Source organism: Mustelus asterias (genome assembly GCF_964213995.1).
Source record: "Mustelus asterias chromosome 26 unlocalized genomic scaffold, sMusAst1.hap1.1 SUPER_26_unloc_10, whole genome shotgun sequence".
Taxonomy (NCBI): Eukaryota; Metazoa; Chordata; class Chondrichthyes; order Carcharhiniformes; family Triakidae; genus Mustelus; species Mustelus asterias.
The window spans coordinates 770,039-792,838 of record NW_027590077.1 but is presented as its reverse complement, the minus strand read 5'-3'; the positions used below and the strand labels follow the sequence as shown (position 1 = coordinate 792,838).

The 22,800-nt window shown below is 45.2% G+C and overlaps 1 protein-coding gene across 1 annotated transcript in view; it reads right to left on the bottom strand.

Annotated features, from left to right (window-relative positions):
• Positions 1–15,910: 15,910 nt before the first annotated feature.
• Positions 15,911–22,800, bottom strand: part of LOC144482090 (NACHT, LRR and PYD domains-containing protein 3-like) — a 50,846-nt gene continuing 43,956 nt past the window's right edge. Inside the window, 2 exon segments of the mRNA XM_078201324.1 lie at positions 15,911–15,998; positions 17,426–19,163. Coding sequence (XP_078057450.1) covers positions 15,911–15,998; positions 17,426–19,163 — 1,826 coding nt within the window.

Below are 22,800 nucleotides of genomic sequence, written 5' to 3'. Positions count from 1 at the left end.
TACGGCCGTGATGCTTTCCCTGATCAAAAGTGCAACTCCCCCTCCTCTCTTACCTCCTGTTCTATCTTTCCTATAGCACCTGTACCCTGGAACATTAAGCTGCCAGTCCTGTCCCTCCCTTAGCCATGTTTCAGTAATTGCTATAATATCCCAGTCCCACATACCCATCAATGCCCTGAGTTCACCTGCCTTGCCCGTCAGGCCTCTTGCATTGAAATAAATGCAGTTTAATCTGGACTTCCCTTGCTCTCTGTCTTGCTTCTGTCTTATGTGTCTGGTACTAGGATTACTGACACTGCCCTTACTAATTAATGTGCTCTCTTTAACTTCCGTGCTGTCCTCAAACTTCTCTTTTGTCTCCCTACTGCTTTGGATCCCACCCCTCTGCCAAACTAGTTTAAACACTCCCGAGTTGCTTGAGCAAATCTCCCCGCCAGGATGTTAGTCCCCCTCCAGTTCAAATGTAACCCATCCCTCTTGAACAGATCAGCCCTTCCCCAGGAAAACTCCCAATGATCCAAAAATCGAAATCCCTGCCCCCTGCACCAGCTCTCAAGCCAGTCATTCATCTGTCTAATCCTACTATTCCTACTCTCACTAGCACGTGGTACTGGTAGTAGTCCTGAAATTACTACCTTCGAGGTCCTACACGTTAGCCTTCTGCCTAACTCTCTATATTCACATTTCAGGACCTCATCCCTTTTCCTACCTATGTCGTTGGTACCAATATGTACAACGACCTCTGGCTGCTCACCCTCCCCCTTAAGAATGTCCTGCAATCGCTCAGAGACGTCCTTGACCCTGGCACCAGGGAGGCAACACACCATTCTGAAGACTCGATTGCGGCCACAGAAACGCCTGTCTGTGCCTCTAACTAGCGAGTCCCCTATTACTACTGCTCGTTTGCTCTTTGCCCGACCCTGTCCCACAGCAGAACCAGCTGTGGTGTCACAGGCCTGGCTACTGCTGGTATCTCCCCCTGACAGGCTATCACTCCCGTAAATCATCTCTCCCTCCCCTCCAGCCCGACTACCTCCCACTAGCCCTTGAACAAATCTGACTAAACCTCCCAACTTGGCCTCATCCTTCCAAACCTCTCCTGAACTGACATAGAAACATGGAAGATAGGAGCAGGAGGCGGCCATTTGGCCCTTTAAGCCTACTCCACCATCCATCACAATCATGGCTGATCGTCCAACTCAATAGCCTAATCCTGCTTTCTCCCCATAACCTTTGATCCTGTTCGCCCCAAGTGCGATATCCAGCCGCCTCTTGAATACATTCTTGGCTATATCTCTGACTTAAACTGATGACTCAAGAAGCAACCCCAACACACTACTCTCCAAAGCTATTAACCAATCCCAACCTCCGACCACGCAACCAAATCTAACGAGACACCCAACAACATGACCAACTCCCAGCCACCATCCAAACTGCTGATTAACCCTCCAAACCAACACAATACAACTCGACCACCCTCCCGACACCCAGAACTAATCCTTGGACCTCTCCTCAGTTCCCTGACTAACCATTCATCTCGCGACACACCAACCCATTCACTGCCACAATCAACTAACACTTATGGAGCTCCCCGGAGTCACTGTGCTGTAAATAAGGTGTGCTCGCTCTACCGCGACTCCACTCTGCTCTGATGGAGATCGCCGGGGTCACTGCTGTAAATAGGGTGTGTGCTCTCTCTTCCCCGACTCTACTCTGATGGAGCTCCCTGGGGTCACTGTGCTGTAAATAGGATGTGTGCTCTCTCTTCCCCGACTCTGCTCTGCTCTGATGGAGCTCCCCGGGGTCAGTGTGCTATGAATAGGGCCTGTGCTCTCTCTTCCTCGACTCGAGTCTGCTGTGCTGGAGCTCCCTGGGGACACTGTGCTGTAAATAGGGTGTGTGCTCTCTCTTCCCCGACTCTCCTCTGATGGAGCTCCCCGGGGTCACTGTGCTGTAAATAGGGTGTGTGCTGTCTCTTCCCCGACTCTTGTCTGCTCTGATGAAGCTCCCAGGGTCGCAGTGCTGAGGATTCTGGGAGAAATATGCAGCAGTTTCAGGTTGGGGGAATTTTTAAACATACCGGCAATCTGCTTACCATTGCTGCTGCTTGGAAGATTCAGGCCCATTTATATTTTAAATCCATTTATATTTTAATTGTTACACTAAAAATTAACACAAACACTCACCAGATCTCCTCCAGACTCCTGCAGGTCAGTATGAGGCGGCGGAGAGCAGGGACAGATTGATCTGTGAAAGAGTTTAATCCCAGGTTCAGAATCCTCAGTGTCTGGTTTGTACAGAGAGCGGAGGTGAGATCCTCAGCACAAGAATCTGTCAGAGCGTTCTTATCCAGACTGGAGACCAGAGAGAGGAATAACAGGAATCAGGCTCAATCCCGGTGTTTTAAATAATAATGTTAATAACAATAATAATGTATTGTATCAGACATTCCAAAAACACAACTTGCATTTCAGTAGAATGAGGAAATACTCAATGCTGAAAATGAAATATAAATAAATTGGAAATGCTCAGCAGGTTAGGGAAATATTTGTGAAGAGAGAAACAGGGGTAAAGTTTGAGCTTCCATTGGAACTGGGAACGGGCAGTAAATTGACTGGTTTGAAGTGACAGCGGTGGGTGGCTGGGGAAGAAACAAAGAAAGGACAAACTGGAATTACAGGAGTGATTAAATGATAAAAGTGATGATGGGACAGGACCATAATCACAGGATCCCCATGTCCTTACTCGGAGTGGCTCGGGAGGGACATGGGATGGTCAGTGGTTTGGGAATGCAGTTTGTGGTGAGGTTGAAGATAATGGCTGTGATTTTATCAGAAGCTCTGAAGTCCCAACATGGGGATTGGAAATGGGTGGTGTGTCCGTCCGGGCAGGATAGGCAGAGTTATGAAGGTGATATTGTCAGAGGCGGACAATTAACGGCTGGCAGGCAGGGGGAGGGGCCCACTGAGGCAGCCTTGTCAGGGGGCAGTCCCGGTTCAGGCAATGCTGGCACCATCTCCAAAGGCAGCCAGCAGGACTTTCAAACACAGCAGCTCTGGAGGGAGCAGCGAGGGAGCTCTGCTTATTGAATGAGGGGCTGAAATGACAGAAAGCAGAGCAAGGGTTGCTCCCCAATCACTAATTCCTCCCTGGAGGGGCTCCTCCCGGCTGCTCGGGTTCAGAGGGAGATCCTGTTTCCTCAGGATGGAAGGAGAAGATTATCCCATCGGTACAAACAAGTCTGGATGGAAATTGCTGGGAGGTGAGCAGGTTTCAGACACGTGGTTACAGAGTGGAAAAGGATGAATGTCCTGATGTGTTCTGCCACGGTGAGTGCAGCACAGCCTGATATGTGAATAAGGATGAGAGGGAAATTGTAGATAGAACATCTCCACCCAGACACTGGCAATGCAAAGGCAGCAGCATTGACTGTCAGAGACATGTCCGTTAGGCTGGCACAAGCATAGGCTCGAGCAGGGTTGACCAACATATTCACTGGGCAAACACACGTCAATGTTTTTCTCACTCAAGGGGCCGATAAGTAAATTTCAGAATGATAAAGTTTGGCACAGCAGAAATTTCAATTAAAAACTAAACTGAGATATGAAAAGAACCAACCTGCTGAGCACAATAATGAGTAATAAATAAAGATGATTATTAGAGTTTAATCCTCATCAATCACAAATTGTTTCTCTCCCACATTTGCTGCAGATTGGCTCAAAAACCTATCAGCAGCAAACATGGGAAATGAATGGGATGTGATTGGAGGAGTAGCTCCATGCAGATTCTTCCAATCAAACTGAACTGTGTGACTGAGATTCTTGAAACTCGCTCCGGGGGCCGCATTGAGGGGCTTCGAGGGTCACATTCGCCCCTTGGTCCACACGTTGGACAACCCTGGGCTACTGCATGTGTTTGGTGAGTGAGTAACAGTTTATGTGTTTGGAAAGAGAGCAAACATCATCAGGGAATGAGTGAAGACGAATGGAGACATCCAGGTCTTGCCATCCTTACGCCAATGGAAGATGAGGTGCTGGATCAGGAAGGCCTGGGGACAGAGTGGGTAATTACTGCTGGTGAGATGGGTTGAGTGGGTGGCCTAATGAATGGGCACAGGAGAGCGTCTGGTGAGGACAAAGCATAGAGCTTGTTTATCCTTCACTGGTCATAGAGAGCAGTCTGAAGGACGTATTGGGATAAGAACAAAATAACTAGGAGCAGCAGAAGGCCATTCAGCCCCTCGAACATACTCCATTCCTTCTGTTCTAATTGCAGTCACAATTATTTTCCCGCTCGCTCCTCTGTAACCCTTGATTCGCTTCTCAATCCAAAGTCATTGCTAACTCAGCTTTGAATATATTCAATGACTCTGTCTGCACTAGTCTCGAGGGAATAGAGTTCCACTCTCCCGCGACCATCTAAGAAATAAATTTCTCCTCATCTCAGTCTTAAGGGACTGACAATTACATTTTAAAATCTGTCCCTTGTTCTGGTCTCTCTTACAAGAAGAAACAGCCTCTAAGCAACCACCCTGTCTCATCCCCTCAATGCGATCACTCCCTGAGCCTCTCCACATCCCCTTGAAATATTTTTGCATCCTCCTCACAATGGTGCGAGGGGCAAGGTTTAATGGAGATGCACGAGGCAGATTTTTTACACAGAGAGTAGTGGGTGCCTGGAACTCGCTGCCGGGGGAGGTAGTGAAAGCGGATATGGTGGTGACTCTTGACAAGTACATGTACATGACAAGTACATGAATAGGATGGGAATAGAGAGATATGGTCCCCGGAAGGGTACGGGGTATTAGTTAAGTCGGGCAGCATGGTCGGTGCAGTCTTGAAGGGCCGAAGGGCCTGTTCCTGTGCTGTAATTTTCTTTGTTCCTTGTATTTCTCTCCAATAGAGAGAGACAATTTGTTACATGTAGCTTCAGGAACAAAACTTAACAAACGTGCGGCAACGGGAGGAGATGGGATTCCATGAACCCCACAGCCGGTAAGAGGACCAAGCCCTCAGATTTAGCATCATTCTCCATCACACTCTAAACACCAAACCAAATGAACTAACCAACTCCACATATAAGCAAACAGGCACATTAATATCTGACAGGTGAGGGGAATCCGTCCACTCAGGCAGCACAGGCAGAATCACTGAATTGTTACAGAGCAGGAGGACGCCATTCGGCCCATTGTGTCTGCACTGACTCTCCGAATGAGCAACTCACTAAGTGTCATCCCCCTACCTTCCCCCCAAAACCCTGTGCATTCCAGAGCTTAACCACTGGCTGCAGGGGAAGACCCCATTCAGGCAATGCTGGCATCAGATGTAAAGGCAGCCAGCAGCACTTTCAAAGGCTCTGAAGGGAGCAGTGAGGGAGCCCTGGTTAATGAACAAAGAGCTGAAATGGCAGAAGGCAGATTAAACCCAATTCGCTGACACTTACCTGGAAATTCTCAAGGCTGTATCGGTTTGGAGGGAGGTTCTGTTCCCTCAGGAGTGGAGGAGGAGTCCTGTCACATCAACCCAAGCAAGTCCAGATGGAAACTGCCGAGGGCTAGAGCAGGCAGCACGTGGCTGCAGTGAGGCAAAAGGATCAAGAACCGGATATGTTCTGACAAGGTGAGCGTTAAACTTACAGGCTGATATGTGAATAAGGATGAAAGAGAAATTGTGGAAAGAACATCTCCACCCAGACACTGGCAATGTCCAGACAGCAGCATCAATCTTCAGGAACATGTCAGCCTCTCTATGATGGGTTCCAATCAGTCAGAGATGACTGCTGCACTGCCGACACTGAGTGACCATCCTGGTGGTTCCATGATGGGCAGTCTGGCAGCATCATAGGCTTGTGTGTGTCTTTGTTGGGTGAGTAACAATGGAAATTTATGTGCTTGTAGAAGAGGGCACACAGCCTCAGAGAAGGAGCCAAGAGTGACAGTGTCTGGATTGTGTCATCCTTATGCCAATTGAAGATGCAGTGCTGGAGCTGGGAGACCTGGAGGCTGGGTGGGCAATCGCTGATGGTGAGATGGGTTGTGGATCCAGAGAGAGTGAGTGAGTGAATGGATGGGCACAGGACAGACTCTGCTGCTCGAGTCCATAATTTGGCAATTGTGTGTTCACCATTGGTCACATGGAGCTCTCCATTAGGAAGTCTGCAGGACATGTTGGAATGTGCATTACCCTCTAACATTCTTCACTCTCTCACATAAAACAACAGCTGCTGTGAGCGGGAGACGGCGTGCAGCTCTGCAGATGAGGAGGGGTCGCCAGAGGATGGATTGTCATATTATTCCCCATAACGTCTGCCAGAGCAGATACTGCCTCACACGAATAGCAAAGGGGTTACAATCTGGCAGCACAGGACAGCACACACAAATCCGAGCAGCTTATGGAGGCAGCAATAGCTGAGTTCACTCACACTCTTGAGGGGAGAGGGAAGAGCCAGCTTGTGGAAGGTGAAATGTGACTGGAGTCTTTAACAAGGCAGCAGATACTGGAGCTGCAGCGCAAGGTATTCTAACATCGGGTGGAATTTCCAAAGGCTCTGTGTATCCATACACAAAGGATGGAGGAGTCAATCCAGGCCAGCAGTGTTACCATGTCTCAGGTATGAGCACAAATAACATCCTCCACAGAGAGATTGGTGACCTTCATGGAGAGTCACATTCAGCCTATCACCCACAGGAAATACAAATGAACCTGCATGTTCTCAACACCTCCATGAGCTCTGTGGAACACGGGCTGCGGGAGGGGTGGGAAAATGTGTCTGGAGTAACTGTCAGAACTTCCCCGCTGAGCAGGGAGGGTCCAGTTTGCCCTGAATGGATAGAGGTGCGGCTGCCTGCAGCATTTGGGAGCTCCTCTCAGGATGCCCCTGGTGTGGACAGTGCGTCCTCTTCTGCTCCGACTGTGACACAAGCACCTCACGAAGCTATGATGACAGAGACAACTCCAACATCTGTGCAGAGGACCCGCAGTTGGCCGGATCCTTCCAGGACTCAGGAAATCCGAAGACAAAGGCCACGGTCATCGAAATTCTCAGAGGAGAGGTAAAGATCCTGCCTGCAGCTCAGCGGAAAGTGCGGGGATGGGGGTGGTTGTCATGGTGGGGTTGCTTCCTTGGGTTTCACAGGGTGAACACAGTAAGATGTTTAACACCACCAGGTTAATACACACAGGGTTATACTTTGTTGTTACTGGTCACTTTGTCATCCACGTATTTTCAGTAAATTCAGAGATGGAGCACCACTAAAAAACTCCTTCACCATATTACTGGGTCTTTAACAGTTCACTGGGAATGGGAGATGGGAAATACAGCACTGAATGAGGTCAATACAATTCCAATACCTTTGTTTCATGTCGTGACGGCTCCAGGGAAATTATGGAACATTCAAAGAAACAGCAACAGTGCTGGAGATGGTGAAGATTTATTACATCGAATGGCTGTGTGAATTCAGGTTCTTGGAAAACATGTCTGTATCACTGAATCTCGATCCTTCCTGACACATATCCCATGTCCCTGGCCTGTGGTCCATGGGGTTCCTCATCATGAAGCACCTGGTCAACATTGTGTTGCATCACACTTTGTTCAAAGCTTCGCCACTCTAACTCCACGTTGTATCACACCAGGACATTTGAGACCCTCGCTGAGTATATTGAATAGTTCCACCAGATCTATCTTTAGAATTCCTCTGGCCTGCGCAATGGTCACACAATTTGTCCTGTCGCAGCTGTTTTTTCTCTCTTCTGTGACTGTGTTTGGGTTACACACAGGCACAATTACCCATCCCTACAGTGGGTAACGCTTGTCTTTATTAATTCTTTCAAGGGTTGATGGTACCACTGGCAATGCAAACACTTGCAGCCCATCCCCAATTGCCCTTGAGAAGGAGGTGGTGAGCCAGCTTCTTAAATTCTGCAGAGCATCTGGTACAAAACCGCTAGGAAGGGGCATCCGGGACTATGATCCCGCATCAGTGATGGAAAAGCACTTTATTCCAAGTCAGAATGGTGTGTGGTTTGGAAAGAAATCTGAAGCTGGTTGGTGTTCCATCCTTCTGATCTCCGTGCCCATCTCGGTGATGGATAGTGCCTGTTTGGATGATGCTGACTCAGGAACCTTGGTGAGCTGCTACATTCCACCTTGTATGTGGTAAAATACTGCCACTGTGCGTCAGTGGTAGAGACAGTCAATGTTTAATTTGGTGAATGGCCAGCTGATCCAGTGGGCTCCTTTTTCATGGATGAGCTTCTTCAGTGTTTTTGAAGCTGCAGTCAATCCAGCAAGATGAGCGGATTCCAACACATTGCTGACTTGTGCCTTGGAGATGGTGGCAAAAATTTGGGAGACAGGAGGCGAGTTCCTTCTCTCCAAATTCCCAGACTGTCATCCACCCTTGGAGCCATAGTGTTTACAGTTCAGTGTCTGTTCAATGGTCCCAGTGCGCCCCTACCACCTAGGATGCTGATGGTCGAGGATTCAGCGATGGTGCTGCCATTCAACGTAAAGGGAATATGGTTAGATTCCCTTCTGTTGGAGATGGTCCTTGCCTGGCATTTGTGTAGTGAAACATTACTTGACATTTATCAGGTTCAGCCTGAATGTTCTTCAGACCTTAAGACGCTATCTCTGTCGAAGAGTCATCCAGATTCGAAGGATTAGTTGTTCTCTCTCCACAGAAGCTGTCAGACATGCTGAACCTTTCCAGCATTTTCTGTTTTGTTCAGGTCTTGCTGTTTATGGACATGGACTGCTTCAGTCTCTGAGGAATTGTGAACAGTACTGAGCATTGTGCAATCATTAGTGAGCATCCTCACTTCTGACATTATAATGGAAGGCAGGGCATTGATAAAGCAATTGAAGGTGGTTGGCTTTGGACATCACCCTCAGGAACTCCTGCAGTGATGTTCATGAGGCGCTGGAAGGATGACACTTTTCTGACGTTCAAGAGCAGACTGATGGAGCAGCAATTCATCAGATTGGATTTGCCCTGCTTTGTTCCACATTGTCCGGTAGATCCAGTGTTGTAGCTGCACTGGAACAGCTTGGCGAGGGGAATGGCTAGTTTGGAGCACAATTCTTCAGTACCATTGCTGGGGTACTGCCAGGCTGACAGAGTTTGCAGTATGCAGCGCCTTCAGTCATTTCTTTACCTCACATGCAGTGAATCAAATTGTGATCTGTAATGCTGGGGACCTCAGGAGGAGGCCGAGATTAATCATTCTACTCAGCACTTCTGGCACTGATGCTCTGGCCTCCCTCATCAGTAATGATGGAATTCTTGTGGCATGTTTATAGAATCATAGAATTCCCGCAGTGTACAAGGAGTACCTTTGGCCCACATAGTCTTCACCAATTCTTTGAAAGAATATTACACCCAGGCCCTATCTCTGTAACTCCACATACTGCATTCATCGTGGACCCAAATGTAAGGATTTCATTTTTGATGAGACTTTGTAGAAATTGAATTGTTACACAACCTACACACCCTGAGACACCGAAGGACAACTGAGTATAGCCAATCAACCGAACCTACACATCTTTGGACTGTGGGAGAAAATTGGAGTATCCAGATAAAACCCACACAGACACTGGGAGAACGTGCAAACTCTACACATAAAGTCACCCAAGGCCAGAATTGACCCTGGGTCCCTGGCGCTGTGAGGCAGCAGTGCTAACCACTGTGCCACCTTGTCGCCTAATTTAACCGGCATGTCCAACATTTTGCGGCAGGTCTAACACTAGTTATGACTGTATATGGCAAGACAGCAGATCTCTGATCTGATCCATTGGTTTTGGTGTGATTGAGCTCGGTCTATCATATGCTGCGTCCACTCTGTGGTCTGGTGGCCGTGTGCTGGAGCTTCACATCTCATCTTTAGATAAACTCAAGTCTCATTTGGTAGTACATGTAAAGAAAATTAGTCGTAGTAACACAGTACTGGTTGCTGGGGAAAGCCACTGTCAGCTTCCTATAAATGAAAAGGTACAGTTCACCTCTCCTGCCTGTTTCCTGTCACTCAGATAACTTCATATCCAGGCTGCCTTTGCCTCTTTTATTTCATGGTCTCCAACTTTGCTGCCAAGCTTATTTTGTGTCGACTAATAGCGGACAGTGTTTTTAATAACACGAATACTGATAGCAATGGTATATTTAGCATCATTATTTGTGTTCTTGAAAACAATGTCCATTATTAATAGGGACATCATTCAGACTATTCTGCACTGTGATTATTGCCATTGCCAGCTGAGCTGTGCCTTGAACTGCTGGGTTGTAAGCTCTGGAATTATCTTCATAACCCTCCCCACCTCGATCTCTGTATTCTCTTTTGAGATGCTCCTTAAGCTCCGTTTAACGTAAATTTGAGAGTGGATCCATTGGAGTAAAACTCATCAGAATTCAATGTAGTTTGTAATCTGCCTTGGCGTTTGCTACCAAATAAACCTGTTGGACTTTAACCTGGTATTGATTGACTCCTTACTGTACCAATATACAGCAGTTTTCTATGTTTAATCAAATTGAGAAGCCGACAGACATAAACATCTATAATCTGAATGACAAATTAAACTAAATTGAATATGTGACCAGCCATATCTGCGAATTCTATAAACATTTAGTTGTTTTGTCCATCTTTTTTATTCTCATGAATGGTTTTGAGAATAATTATAAGTGATTAGTTAAATCTTTCACTCCTGAATCTTGCAGTTTATTGTAACTCAGGTTCAGATACATCACTGACTGGTTTGTACTGAGAGCAGAGGTGAGAATATCTGAGGCTGTTACTCTCCAAACTGGAGATCAGAGAGAGAAAGATTTCAGGAATCAGAGTGAATCCGTGGTGCTTAACACGCACACTGACAGGAATAATGTGGAATGGTTACTAATGACACTATTACTGACACTGATAATAATTTACAGTGTGAGACATCCACTGATCATTAACACAATCTCACACAGTCTGATACTTACTCCAGTTTCTGTATTTTACATTCTGGATTCCTCAGAGCCACAGACAATAGTTTCACTCCTGAATCTCCCACTTTATTGCCACCCAGACCAAATGGAGAAAGTGAGAAACACATTAAATTTAGATTAATGTTCAGCAGAAAAAATAGCTGAATCTATTTTTGTGTCAGAAACTTAGCACCAGTGGTGAACTGATTCAAGTTACGATACGATACCTCACCCAAGTTGATCTTTCTCTACACCCTAGCTGTGAAGGTAACACTACATTCTGGACCCTTTCCTTCCCTATGTACGGTATGCTTTGGCACTCACAAATGTGACAATATTAAATCAGATAATATCAAACCCTTTCTGTTGAATGGAAAAGGCAATAATTGAAAAGGCAGCATTGAAAAATGATGATCAATTCACTCTCATTGGTTTCCCTACTGGGGGCAACCACTTTTACACCTCTCAAAATGTATATTTTGTTTAATTGTCCATGGGATATGGGTGTTGCTGGCTGGATCAGCATTTATTTCCCACTGCTAAAGGCCCCTTGAGTAGGTGATGCACACATCCTGTGAACAAGCAAGTAATTTTTAAACATGTCCCACATTCTGGTTTTGTTTCCTGATCCTCAGAATTACCCTCCTGAATCTCACTGAACCTGCTAAGTTTCCGGAAATTCAAATCATTTCTGCTGTTACATAAATCCAGGATTTTCTGAGAATTGTACATTTTACTGAGAGCTAAATGACAAAGCTGTGAGAGTGGATCGCTCGGGATACCCTGTGCTTCTTAACTATTGACATTATAACATCTGTATAATGTCTCAGGGTGAGTTAAACTGTGAAACTGTGCTAACTGTTGCTTTAAGATCCATCCCCTAGATTTGATACACGGAAATATTATTCTCCCATTAGAAAGTTGAAACATATCTGTTTGATTAGTTTATAGGGGAGGGGTGTCTCCCGCTACATTCCACAGTAAACGGGCTCTACTTTTTCTGCAGGTATGACTCGTGTTCTATCTCCGGGAATTACCGGGAGTTCCCTCTTCCCGGTAGATCCTCACATAGAAAAAGGATTATCCGAAAATCCTGTTTCATATCAATGACAGTCTGACTGGAGAATTTCCAGCAGCAGGTTTCCTCATGCAGGAAATTCTGGTTTCCTCGGCTCAGATGCAAGCTCTGCAGTCCTGCCACATTTAGTTGTGAATGGTAGTGGACGATGAAACAACAGAAGGAGGAGGCTCCACAAATATCCCATCCTCATGACGGAGGAGACTGGCACATCAGTGCAAAAGATATGGTTCAAATATTAGTAACTAACTTCAGTGGCTGAACCATCCAGAGGTCCCCAACATCAGAGATATCAGCTCATTCCATTCACTCCACATGATGTCAAGAAATAGCTCAAGATAATGGATGCTGCAAAGACCACTGATCTTGACAATATTCCAGTAACTGTACTGAAGATTACTGCTCCAGAATTTGCTCTGTTCCTCGCCAAGCTGTTCCAGTGAAGCTACAACACTGATGTTTACCCAAAATAGTGGGAAATTGCCCAGATATGACCGTAAACAAAAAGGAGAGAACAAATCCAATCTGTCCATTTACCACCCCATCAGTCTACTCTCAATCATCAGCAGAGTAATGGAAGGCGTCATCGAGACTATCAAGTAGCACTTAATTAGCAATGACCTGCTATCTGACTCTGAGCTTGTGCTTCCTCAGGGTCACTCAGCCTCCTACCTCATTACAGCCTTGATGCAAACACGGACAACAGAGCTGAACTCAAGATGTGAGATGAGAGTGTCTGCCCTTGACATCAATTCAACGTATGACCAGATGTAGCAAAAAGGAGCCCGAGAAAAACTGAAGTCAATGGAAATGGGGGGGACAAAAAACTCTCTACCGGTTGGAGGAAGACCAGCACAAAGGAAGACAGTTCTGGTTGTTGAACCATCTATAAGATGCAGTGCAACAGGCACCATGGCCCGTTACACAGCACCTTCCAAACTGGCGATTTCTATCCCAAGAAGGACAAGGGCAGCAGATGAATGGAAACATCACCACCTGTAAGTTTCCTTCCAAGGTACACACCATCCTGACTTGGACAAATATCACCGTTCCTTCACAGTGATTGGGTCAAAATCCTGGAACTCTCTTTCTTACAGCACAGTGGGTGCACCTACACCACAGGAGTCCCTAAATGCAATGCTGGTGATATAATTGCGAGCATAGTTGCTCTCCAAGCATTTGATACAGGTTTAATTCCCTGCTTTCCCAGTTTATTGGAGTGTGTGAACAGAGGGTCATCTCATCTCCAGGAAATTACAGCAGGAATTTCTCAGGGGAGTGCCCTCGGCCCAACCATCTTCAGCTGCTTCATCAATTACATTTCCTCCATCATCAGGTCAGAAGTGGAGATGTTTGCTGATGTCTGCACAACGTTCAGCACCATTCCTATCTTCTCAAGACAGTGATGCAGAACATTTCCATGTTTAGCAAGGCTTGAACAAGGGAAGGGCTGACAAGTGCCAGGCGATGACTATCTTCACCAAGAGAGAATACAGTAATTTCCCTTTACATTCAATGGGATTATCATCCCCATGAATCCCCAACTGTCAACATCTTGGGTGTTTGTTACCATTGATCAGAAACAGATTAGCCACCGAATACTGCAGCTATCAGTGAAGAATAAAGGCAAAGATTTCTGCACAGAATAACTCACCTCCTCACTTCCCAAAATATTTCCACCATCTACAAGACACATGTGAGGAATTTAATTGAACATCATCCACTTGTCTAAATGAGTGCAGCTCAAAATTCAGGAAGCTCGCCACGATCCAGGATAACTCTGCTTGTTGACTGGTTCTCCACCCATCACCTTCAACATTCATTCCATCCACCACAGAGGTACAGAGCTAGCAGTGTGTACCATCTACAAGATGCAGTGCAACAATTCACCATGGCTCGTTACACACCACCTTCCAAACTTGCGATTTCTATCCCTAAGGACAAGGGCAGCAGCTGAATGGAAACATCACCACCTGGAAGTTTCCTTCCATGGTACACACCATCCTGGCTTGGAAATATATCACCGTTCCTTCACAGTGACTGGGTCAAAATTCTGGAACTCTCTTTCTCACAGCTCTGTAGGTGCACCTACATCACAGGAGTCACTAAATGCAATGACAGTGATATAATAGTGAGCATAGTTGCTTTCCAAGCAGTTGATACAGGTTTAATTCCCAGCTATCTCAGTTTGTTGGAGTGGATGAAGAGAGGGCCAGGAGGTAGTAACCACAACTGAAAAGAGTGGGTCAATCCAATTTAGTCAAGTCTGCGGCTCCAGCCTTGAGAAGTAATGTGAAACTCAGCTGAGGGTCTGAGGGTCAGTTGATCATTCAGCTACTCTGAGCCGGCCCACGCTGAGTTCAAAAAGGAAATGGTGAATCTAATAGTGACACAGAGGAAACGAAATTCGTTGGTTGTTTAAAAAATGCAGTTTTTGACTGGCTTTATATTGCTGTGAATTGGAGGAAGCAACAGAAAGGTTCAATGATGGTTCTGCTGTTGATGTGGTGTACATGGATATTAAAAAATCATCTGATGCAGTGGCACAACAGACTTGTGGTATAAGCTCATAAAATAAATGGGAAAGTAGCAACGTGGATACAAAATTGGATGAACAATGAGTAATGGATATTTTTAAGGCTGGAGGATGTCGGTAATGGAGAACCCTAGAGGTCAGTATTGGGATCTTTGCTTTTCCCTGATATATATGAATGATCTGGGTATTTGCAGTGTAGAGGAACATTTCAAAGTTTGTTGATCACAGAAACCTTTGAGGCATCGTAAACTGTGAGGAGAGCTTGGACTGAAAAACGGACTATGGTGGAGGGTACAGATTAAGTTCAATGCAGACACGTGTGAGGTGATACTTTCAGGAAACATGCACACGAGCAAGCAATATAAAATAATCGGTAGAATTGTTAACGGATTGCAGGAACAGAGAGACTGGATGTATATGTGCATCGATCATTGCTGTTCGCAGGGCAATTGTAGGGAGCACTTAATAAAGAATACAGCATCTTCGGCTTTACTGTTATGAAATAATTTACGTTTGTGGGCATTAGAAAATAAATCATGAGTTTAAGTTTAATTTGTGTTTCTGTGCTTGTGAGCTCAGAAATGGCTAAAACTTTAATTTCGCTTCATGTTAAACAAATCTGCCTGCCTGCAGGTTTTTGGTTTCACTTTAAACTGTCCCTGCATTTTAATTTAAGGTTTACGATGTTGTAAGAGTTATGGAGGTTTAAAGAAATGGTTGCTTCTATTCACAGGCCCACAATGAATGATAGAAGCACTGAGTTTCAGTTACAACCAGTTAATCCAGGAAGCAAGATGGAGTTCACAGAGGCTGCCAGTCGAGGCAGCGCAATGCTGGGATTCAGAAATCAGGTCCCAAAAGATAAGTCGCCGTCAGATACCAAGGAGGAAAAGAGGAGTGCCAGGAAGACAGAAGTCAAAGTGTCAAAAAAACCTGAATCTGAACAAGCTACTGCTCCCGAAGTTAAACAGAGGAGCAGAGAGAAGCTCCCAGTTAAAGACAGAGCTGCTCGGTGCAGACATGTTAAAGGTTGCTCACGAGAACCCAGACATCTGATATAATCCTAAAGTTGATGACACCTTAATACAGACTATGAAACACTGGTGTCTGCTGGCATGGCTGAATATGAAGGAATAATGAAAGGAAACATTGAATACTGAAGGGGGGTCCTTGGTGAAGACATCTGAGAGAAAGCATTGTTTGTGAAAAGATTCCAAAAGCTGTTTTTTTTTCGAGAGTGAAGCTTAGAGACACTCGTGTGAAAGCAAGAGTCCCAGTGAGACGAGACTTCTCACAGTGTGACAAACCTTGGGAGGATTTGAAGAAGAATCCACTGAAGTTACTTTGGGTGGCATTTGTCCATTAGTTTCACAGTGTGGTGTATCTGACCACACGTGGCTTGTTGGTTTTCATTGACTGTGTACTTTCTGAGAACATTAAAGCATAAGATCTATTTGTTAACTTGTGACATCCTTACAGATCTGCAGACATCTATGAAGTTACATGGGGTGAAGTAGTGGTGCATTATAGTTATTTTTTAACAAAGATTTTAGTATTTTGTGAAAAGTTAATCGACTACCTTGTTATTCTGTTCATCTACATTTTTAAATAATAAAACAATAAATAAAAGTTATGATCTACTGAGCCAGCTCTTAGCCCTGACTGTCCAGTAGTCAGATGGGATCGTAACATTGTCAATAGGGGCATAGAGCAAAGAGTCTGTGCTGAACCTGCAAAATACATCAGTTAGATCCCTGTTCAGCGCGTCATACTTTAGGAAGTCTGAGAACACATCGGAGAGGGTGCTGAAGAGGTTTACAAGATTGGTTCAGGGATATGAAACTTCAGTCATAGGATCGATTGGAGAGGTTGTTCTCCTTGGAAGGAAGAACGCGAAGAGGAGATTTGATAGAAATGTCCAAAATAGGGATGGTGCTGAACAGAACAGGTAGCAAATAAAAAAGTTGCTGCTCAGACAAGGATCAAGAAAAGATTTAAAGTGATTTGCAAAAGATGCAAATAGTGTGAAAAAAGCAATTCTTTTGAACACAGTGAGTGGTTCAGGTCTGGAATGCACTGCCTGGAATTGAGGTGGAGGCTATTTTCTTCTGGGCCTTTTATGAGACTGCAGTCAGAACCATGGAACAGAAAACTCGTGGGCTGCTGTAACCTAACAGGGAGATTTATTTTCATAACTGCACACTGTAAAGTTTAATACAAGACTGAACTGCCACTGCGACCCTGACTGATGTCACCAGTGATCACATGACTTATAAAGGAACACTGTCCCGTTATAACACACACCAACTATAATAGATAACAGAGGCAGCGTGCAGGAAAATAATCCTGACAATAATTAGCCACAAACTGTAAGCTATACTGAACACAAGAGAAACAAATTTCTTTCCAGCATCATACATAATCAGATGGTTTCTGTTGGGAGAGTGACATATCCTTTTTTTAAAATTTTGCAGGGAGGCCTTTGCACCTCTCATTATTTAAAATTTATGCCAATAATGCTTTTATTCACTCAAGGATTGTGTCATCGCTGGTTATGCCAACATTTATTGCCCATGCTGATTTGCCCACGAGAATCTGCCTTCTTGAACCGCTGTAGTTTTATCAGAGAATCAGATTTATTACAGGTTCAGAAGGAGGCCAATCGGCCCATCATGTCTGCAGCTGCCCTCAAATGAGCTTTATGACTTTGCGCCATTCTCCCGCACTTTCTCTGTGACCATTGGACACTGTTTCCCTCTTGATTTCCTCAACTGAACATGTCTCTGCTTTATTTAGAACAAAGGAAGTAGCTTCTCAATGAAAATATCAGGGACGAGACCAAACAAACAGTTACCTCAACTCCTGACACTTGTGCAGAACACGTCCCAGCTGCTGGAGGCCTTCACACTGAATGTTGCAGTTCTGTAGATCGAGGTGTTTTATTGTATCACAGAGTCCAATGACATGAGACAGGACCGCACAGTCAGTCGGGGTCAGTCCGAATCCGGCAAATGAAAGTTTTTCCATAGATCCCACTGTGTTCCGAGCCAGTGCTTTATTCTGAGACTCAAATAGGGAGTGGAATGTGTTCAGGAGCTTCCTCTTCCCAATTCTAAATCTTCTGTTTTCATTCTGTCCTTCAAATTTCTCCTTCACCCAGGCAATCACTCGGCAGGTTGTTTGATGAAGAAATGGACCCAGAAACTTCTCCAGGGGTCGAGCTGACTGTGGGGAGGACAGACCAGCAACAAAACGGAGAAATATCTCAAATCGCCCATCTTCCATCCTGTCGGCTTCATTGAGGAATTTCCCGATCTCCCCAGGATCTGGAGTCAGGAATTGTGTGAGTGCAGCTGCAAACTCTTGGATGGTGAGGTGTGGGAATGTGTAAACCACACTCTGGGCAGAAACATCTCTCTCTAAAAGTTCCATCAGAAATCCAGACAGGAACTGGGAAGGGTGTAGATTGTACTCAATCAAATCTCCATTTCTAAACACAATCTTCTTCTCGGAGACTCCTGTGTAGGCCATCTCACCAAGCTTCAGTAACACATCACGGGGGTTTTCAATCTCTCGGCCATGGTTTTTCAGAATGTTGTTAATATAGTAGGAATATAGTTGGGTGATGGTCTTGGGAACTTGTTGCTGTTTCCTGTCTCTTTGTGTAAAGAAGGGACCCAGTGACAGACCGAGGATCCAGCAGTAAGAAGGGTTGTAACACATGGTGTACAGGATCTCATTCTCCTCCACGTGTTTGAAAACAGCTGCTGCCACCGTCTGATCTTCAAAAAACTTGTTGAAATATTCCTTCCGTTCATCACCAACAAATCCCAGGATTTCAGCCCAGACACTGACGTCAGCCTTTTCCAATAAATGTAATGCAGTGGGGCGGCTGGTCACTAGCATTGAACATCCTGGGAGCAGCTTGTGCTGTATTTAACTGTACACAATGTCAGACACTTCACACCAGCATTCAGGATCTGTGCACATGAACTGAGGTTCTGTATTTCTCCGATTGTCGGCAAAATCAATCCTGTCCTTGAATTCATCCAAACCATCGAATATAAACAGCAATCCCTCTTGGTTCCTCCAGAGCTCTCCCAGAATATTCCCAAAGTAGGGATACTGATCCAATATCAGATTCCTCAGGTTTATTCTACAGTTAATCGTGTTTAAATCCCGGAATTTAAAACTGAAAACAAATTGAAAGTGTGGGTATATTTTCCCAGTGGCCCAGTCATAAACAATCTTTTGTACCATTGTTGTTTTTCCAATTCCCGGCACTCCGCTCACTGCTGCTGAATTCCCAGATTTGGATTTTCTCTGGGAAAAGCTGCTCTGAAACAATTGATCAGTTCGGATTTTTTCCAGTTCTCTCCGGAGATGTTTCTCTCTCCACTCTTCATGGTCTCGGCCTCTTGCCAGCAGTTCATGTTCGACAAGTGTCCGATCTCGAACAGTAGAAATAACCGTTAGCTCAGCGTATCGATCAACCAGCTGGAAAATCTTAACCTTCTCCTTTATGAGGATAGTGTTCACTCTCAGTGTTTCAGTTTGTACCCGGAGTGTCTCCTTGTGTTTCTGTTGGAGATCTTCAATTAGAACAGAGAGAAAATGTTAGTTGCATTAAAATACCATCTTTGCTGAATTGTTAGACTTACTTTACAGTGTCAGTCAAGGTTTGTGCAGGAATTGAAATTAAGTTATTGGAAACCTCGCTTCCCAAGCACCAATTTTCAATTAAAGTTTCAGATCGTGACTTAACTCTAATATTTCCATAACTTGTCCATTTGATGAAGGTGATGTTTCCTCTCTGATGGTTAATGCTTTCCAGCCTGCCCTTAATACAGACACCTCACTGGGAGTCTGCAAGGATCGTGGTTACATGTTAGACGATTTTTTAGTCCATTAGTCTGTGAACTAGTCGGTGTTCCCAATCTGCTGCAGAAATGGGATATTGGATATGAATGGGAGATGGAGAGATTGTAATTGTTCAGGAGTCTCACTGTGACTGCATCCCTCCTTCAACAGGTTCCCTTTCATACTGTGTGAGCATTGGAATTCCAACAGTTTTGAACATGGAAAGTTCTCCTATTCTATCAGGCTGTAACCTCGTCACCCATGTTACTGGGGAGCCGGTTGGCTCAGTTGGTCAGATTGTGGGCCATATTGTGTCAGCAGCATGGGGTCCGATCCCCGTTGTATCTGGGGCAAATTCCGGACCTCACTCCTTGCCTTACCCGTGCCGGAGATCATTCAGCCGTGGTTCAAACCTGCCTTCAGACAGAGAACTCAAAGAATACCCACCCCTTTGATGTAGTGTATTTCAGTAATCAATAACTATGTTTCAGCAGTTGTACATGTAGATACATTAACTGTGTTTTGATAACCATTCTGCCTTGATGGCAACAAGAAAAAGAACAAGGAGCTACTTTACGAAGTGTAATATGAAACCAGGAAACATTCACAGTTCATTTGAACTATTTAACAATAATTATAATTCATGGTTAATTATGTTACTTGTTTCCTATCACCTCGTTTTGGGAAATGGAAAATGTATTTATCTTCGTTCATACATTGGGTTTGAAGGAAAACCCTGAATTAAGGGATTCTCCTTTCAGTAGAGTAATGTGCTCTCTTTAACTACCATTAGGAAACTAACCAGTAATTTTGTAATAAGCCTAAATATTCCCTTTTCCTCAGAGACATTCTTCAGATTAATGTTCAATTGTGTGAACACCTGTAGTATCATCATTTTTATCAAAGGTTGTCTGACCTCTCAATCTGTTCTGTGATATGGGAAAGATTATTGGGGGCGATTCTCCCATCCCAACGCTCTAAATTTTTAGTGCGGCGGGCCGGAAGAATCGCTTGTGGGCCGATTTGTGGGATTCAAGCATGCATTCCCGACGCGCACGCATCTCCGAGTGCCGGATATCCAGCACGGTGGGGACCACGCAGAAAACCAGTGGGAACAACTGGTACGAGATTTTAATCTATTTTAACCTTATTTTAAAGTTATTAGCGGGCCCAGGACTGAAGCCTCCGAACCCGCAACATCTCCCACTCTCGTCAGTGCAATTTCACTCCGGCGCCGTTCAGATTCGCTCCCCAGTTTCAGGGAACTAACAGGAGACCCCGCTGGAGTGAAGGGAGGGGTGCAATTGGGGCCCCTCAGGGGGTTGGGTGGCTTCAGGTTGTTCCCCCCTGGGTATGGGCACTGTGGCAGGGCCAGACTATGCTCCCGGCACTGCCTAATGGGCAAAGTGCCCATGCCCATGGGGCACCTTGGCACTAAGAACCAGGCATGGGGCAGTGCCAAGGGGGCAGGGCCTAGGTGGCCTCCGTGGGCGGGGTGTCTGCTTTCTTTGGTGGTGGGGGGCATCTGCTGGGCGGGACTAGGGTGTCTGCCTCCCATTGGTTGGAGGGGGGGGGTAAGAGAGAGAGAGAGAGAGAGAGAGATCCGGAGAAGATCGCGGTGCTCCGGGACGGGAGAGGGTCGGGGCTGGCCTGGGAAGTTGGGGGGGCCGTTAGGGGCGGTGGACCCAAGGGGCAGCACTACGAGGGTCCCGTGGCGGGCCAGCAAACTGCAGGCTGACAGCTCGGGGGCACTGCGCATGCGCAGAGGTCAGGCACTGTCAGCCTCTGGAGTGAATCGGCCCCACCCCCCAAACCTTTAATGAGATTCACGCTTTTGACCTCTGCATTGCACACTGTGTGGGAGATTAGAGTTTGAACTCCCACTGAAAAAACAATCGTCATTTATACCAGTTTCCCGCCAATTCAGCACATAGAACCCTTTTGGGAGAATCGCCCCCAATGTTCCTCATTTCTTTACCATTTTCCCTACAGTTCAAAATGGAACAAATCAGAGCCCCGGAAGTACAGGCCTCTCAGCCTGACCACTGTTATTGGGAAGATACTGGAAGGGATAATAAGAGATATTCTTTATGAAACATTAGAAATTCACAATAAACTTCCACATTTAGCCCTAACGTGGGGAAAATCAGAGCTAGGGAACTGCAAGTCGACCAGCCAGACGTCCGTTACCAAGTGGACATTGCAAGTGATAATATAAAGTTTTCCTTATGATCACTGGGAAAGGGAAGAGACCATTAGAAATTCACAGAAGAACTGAAAAAGGTCCAACTTGCTGGAGTTTGAGGCAGTGAGCAGAATCATAAATGATGGAAATACGGTGGACATTGTCTCCCTAGACTTTTAGAAAGCCGTTGATAGGTTTCCTCACCAAAGAATGTTGTTATATCAGTGGAAATTTGAAACTCTGCTTCAGGAATCGTCTTCAATATTGCAACTAAAACTTAGTGGACCAGATGTAGTTTGGCTTGAAGACATGTCACAAATGATCTGAACAGAAAATATTGGGTAAGATCAGCATCCATGGAGACAGTAATTATCATTTTTATTCCATATGGCGGTACCTCAGAACTCAGTCACATTGGACTCAAAATGTTAACTATCGTTCTTTCTTCAGGTACTGCCAAAACTAAGTCTATCACACTTTTTTTTTGTTTTTACAGATTTCCACATCCATAGTTTTATTAAAAATGTTAGCCCGGGACTCTCTACTCCTCACAGTCTGATATTCAAGAGCTGAGCAAGGTTTAACATATGAACTAGGAGCTTGCAGCATTAACGTGATGTCTACAGTAAGTTTGCAGATGCCAACAATACAATGGTTTACATGGTAGAAGGCAGTGAGATAAAGAAAAGTTTAGATCTGTGATAGCAGTGGGCACTCATTGTTCATAAGTTAATAACATATAGGAGTAGAATTGGCCATTCGGCCCATCTCGTCTGCCTCGCCATTCGATCATGGCTGAAATGCTCCTTATCTCAATTTTCCAGCCTTCTCCCCATTACCAATTAAAAATATGTCTCATTCCTCCTTAAATTTACTCACTGCCCCAACACCTCAGGGTCGCCAATTCCACAGATTCGCAAAACAACGCATTAAGATAGATGTATCTCATACATAGTGGTCGAGCCAATATTGAACAGACGGGTTCTTTGCGCGAAAGATATTGAGACACAGAAATAGATCTCAGTGCCAGCATACACATATCATTGGAGGTCTGTGATCAATGTTGAGAATCTGTAGCTAAAGGTAACACGACATTGGGTTACATTCACAGAACCAATCAATATTAGATAAAGAAGCAGTAGCTACAGGAGAGTGAGAGCAGAGGACACCGGGGCAGACATTCA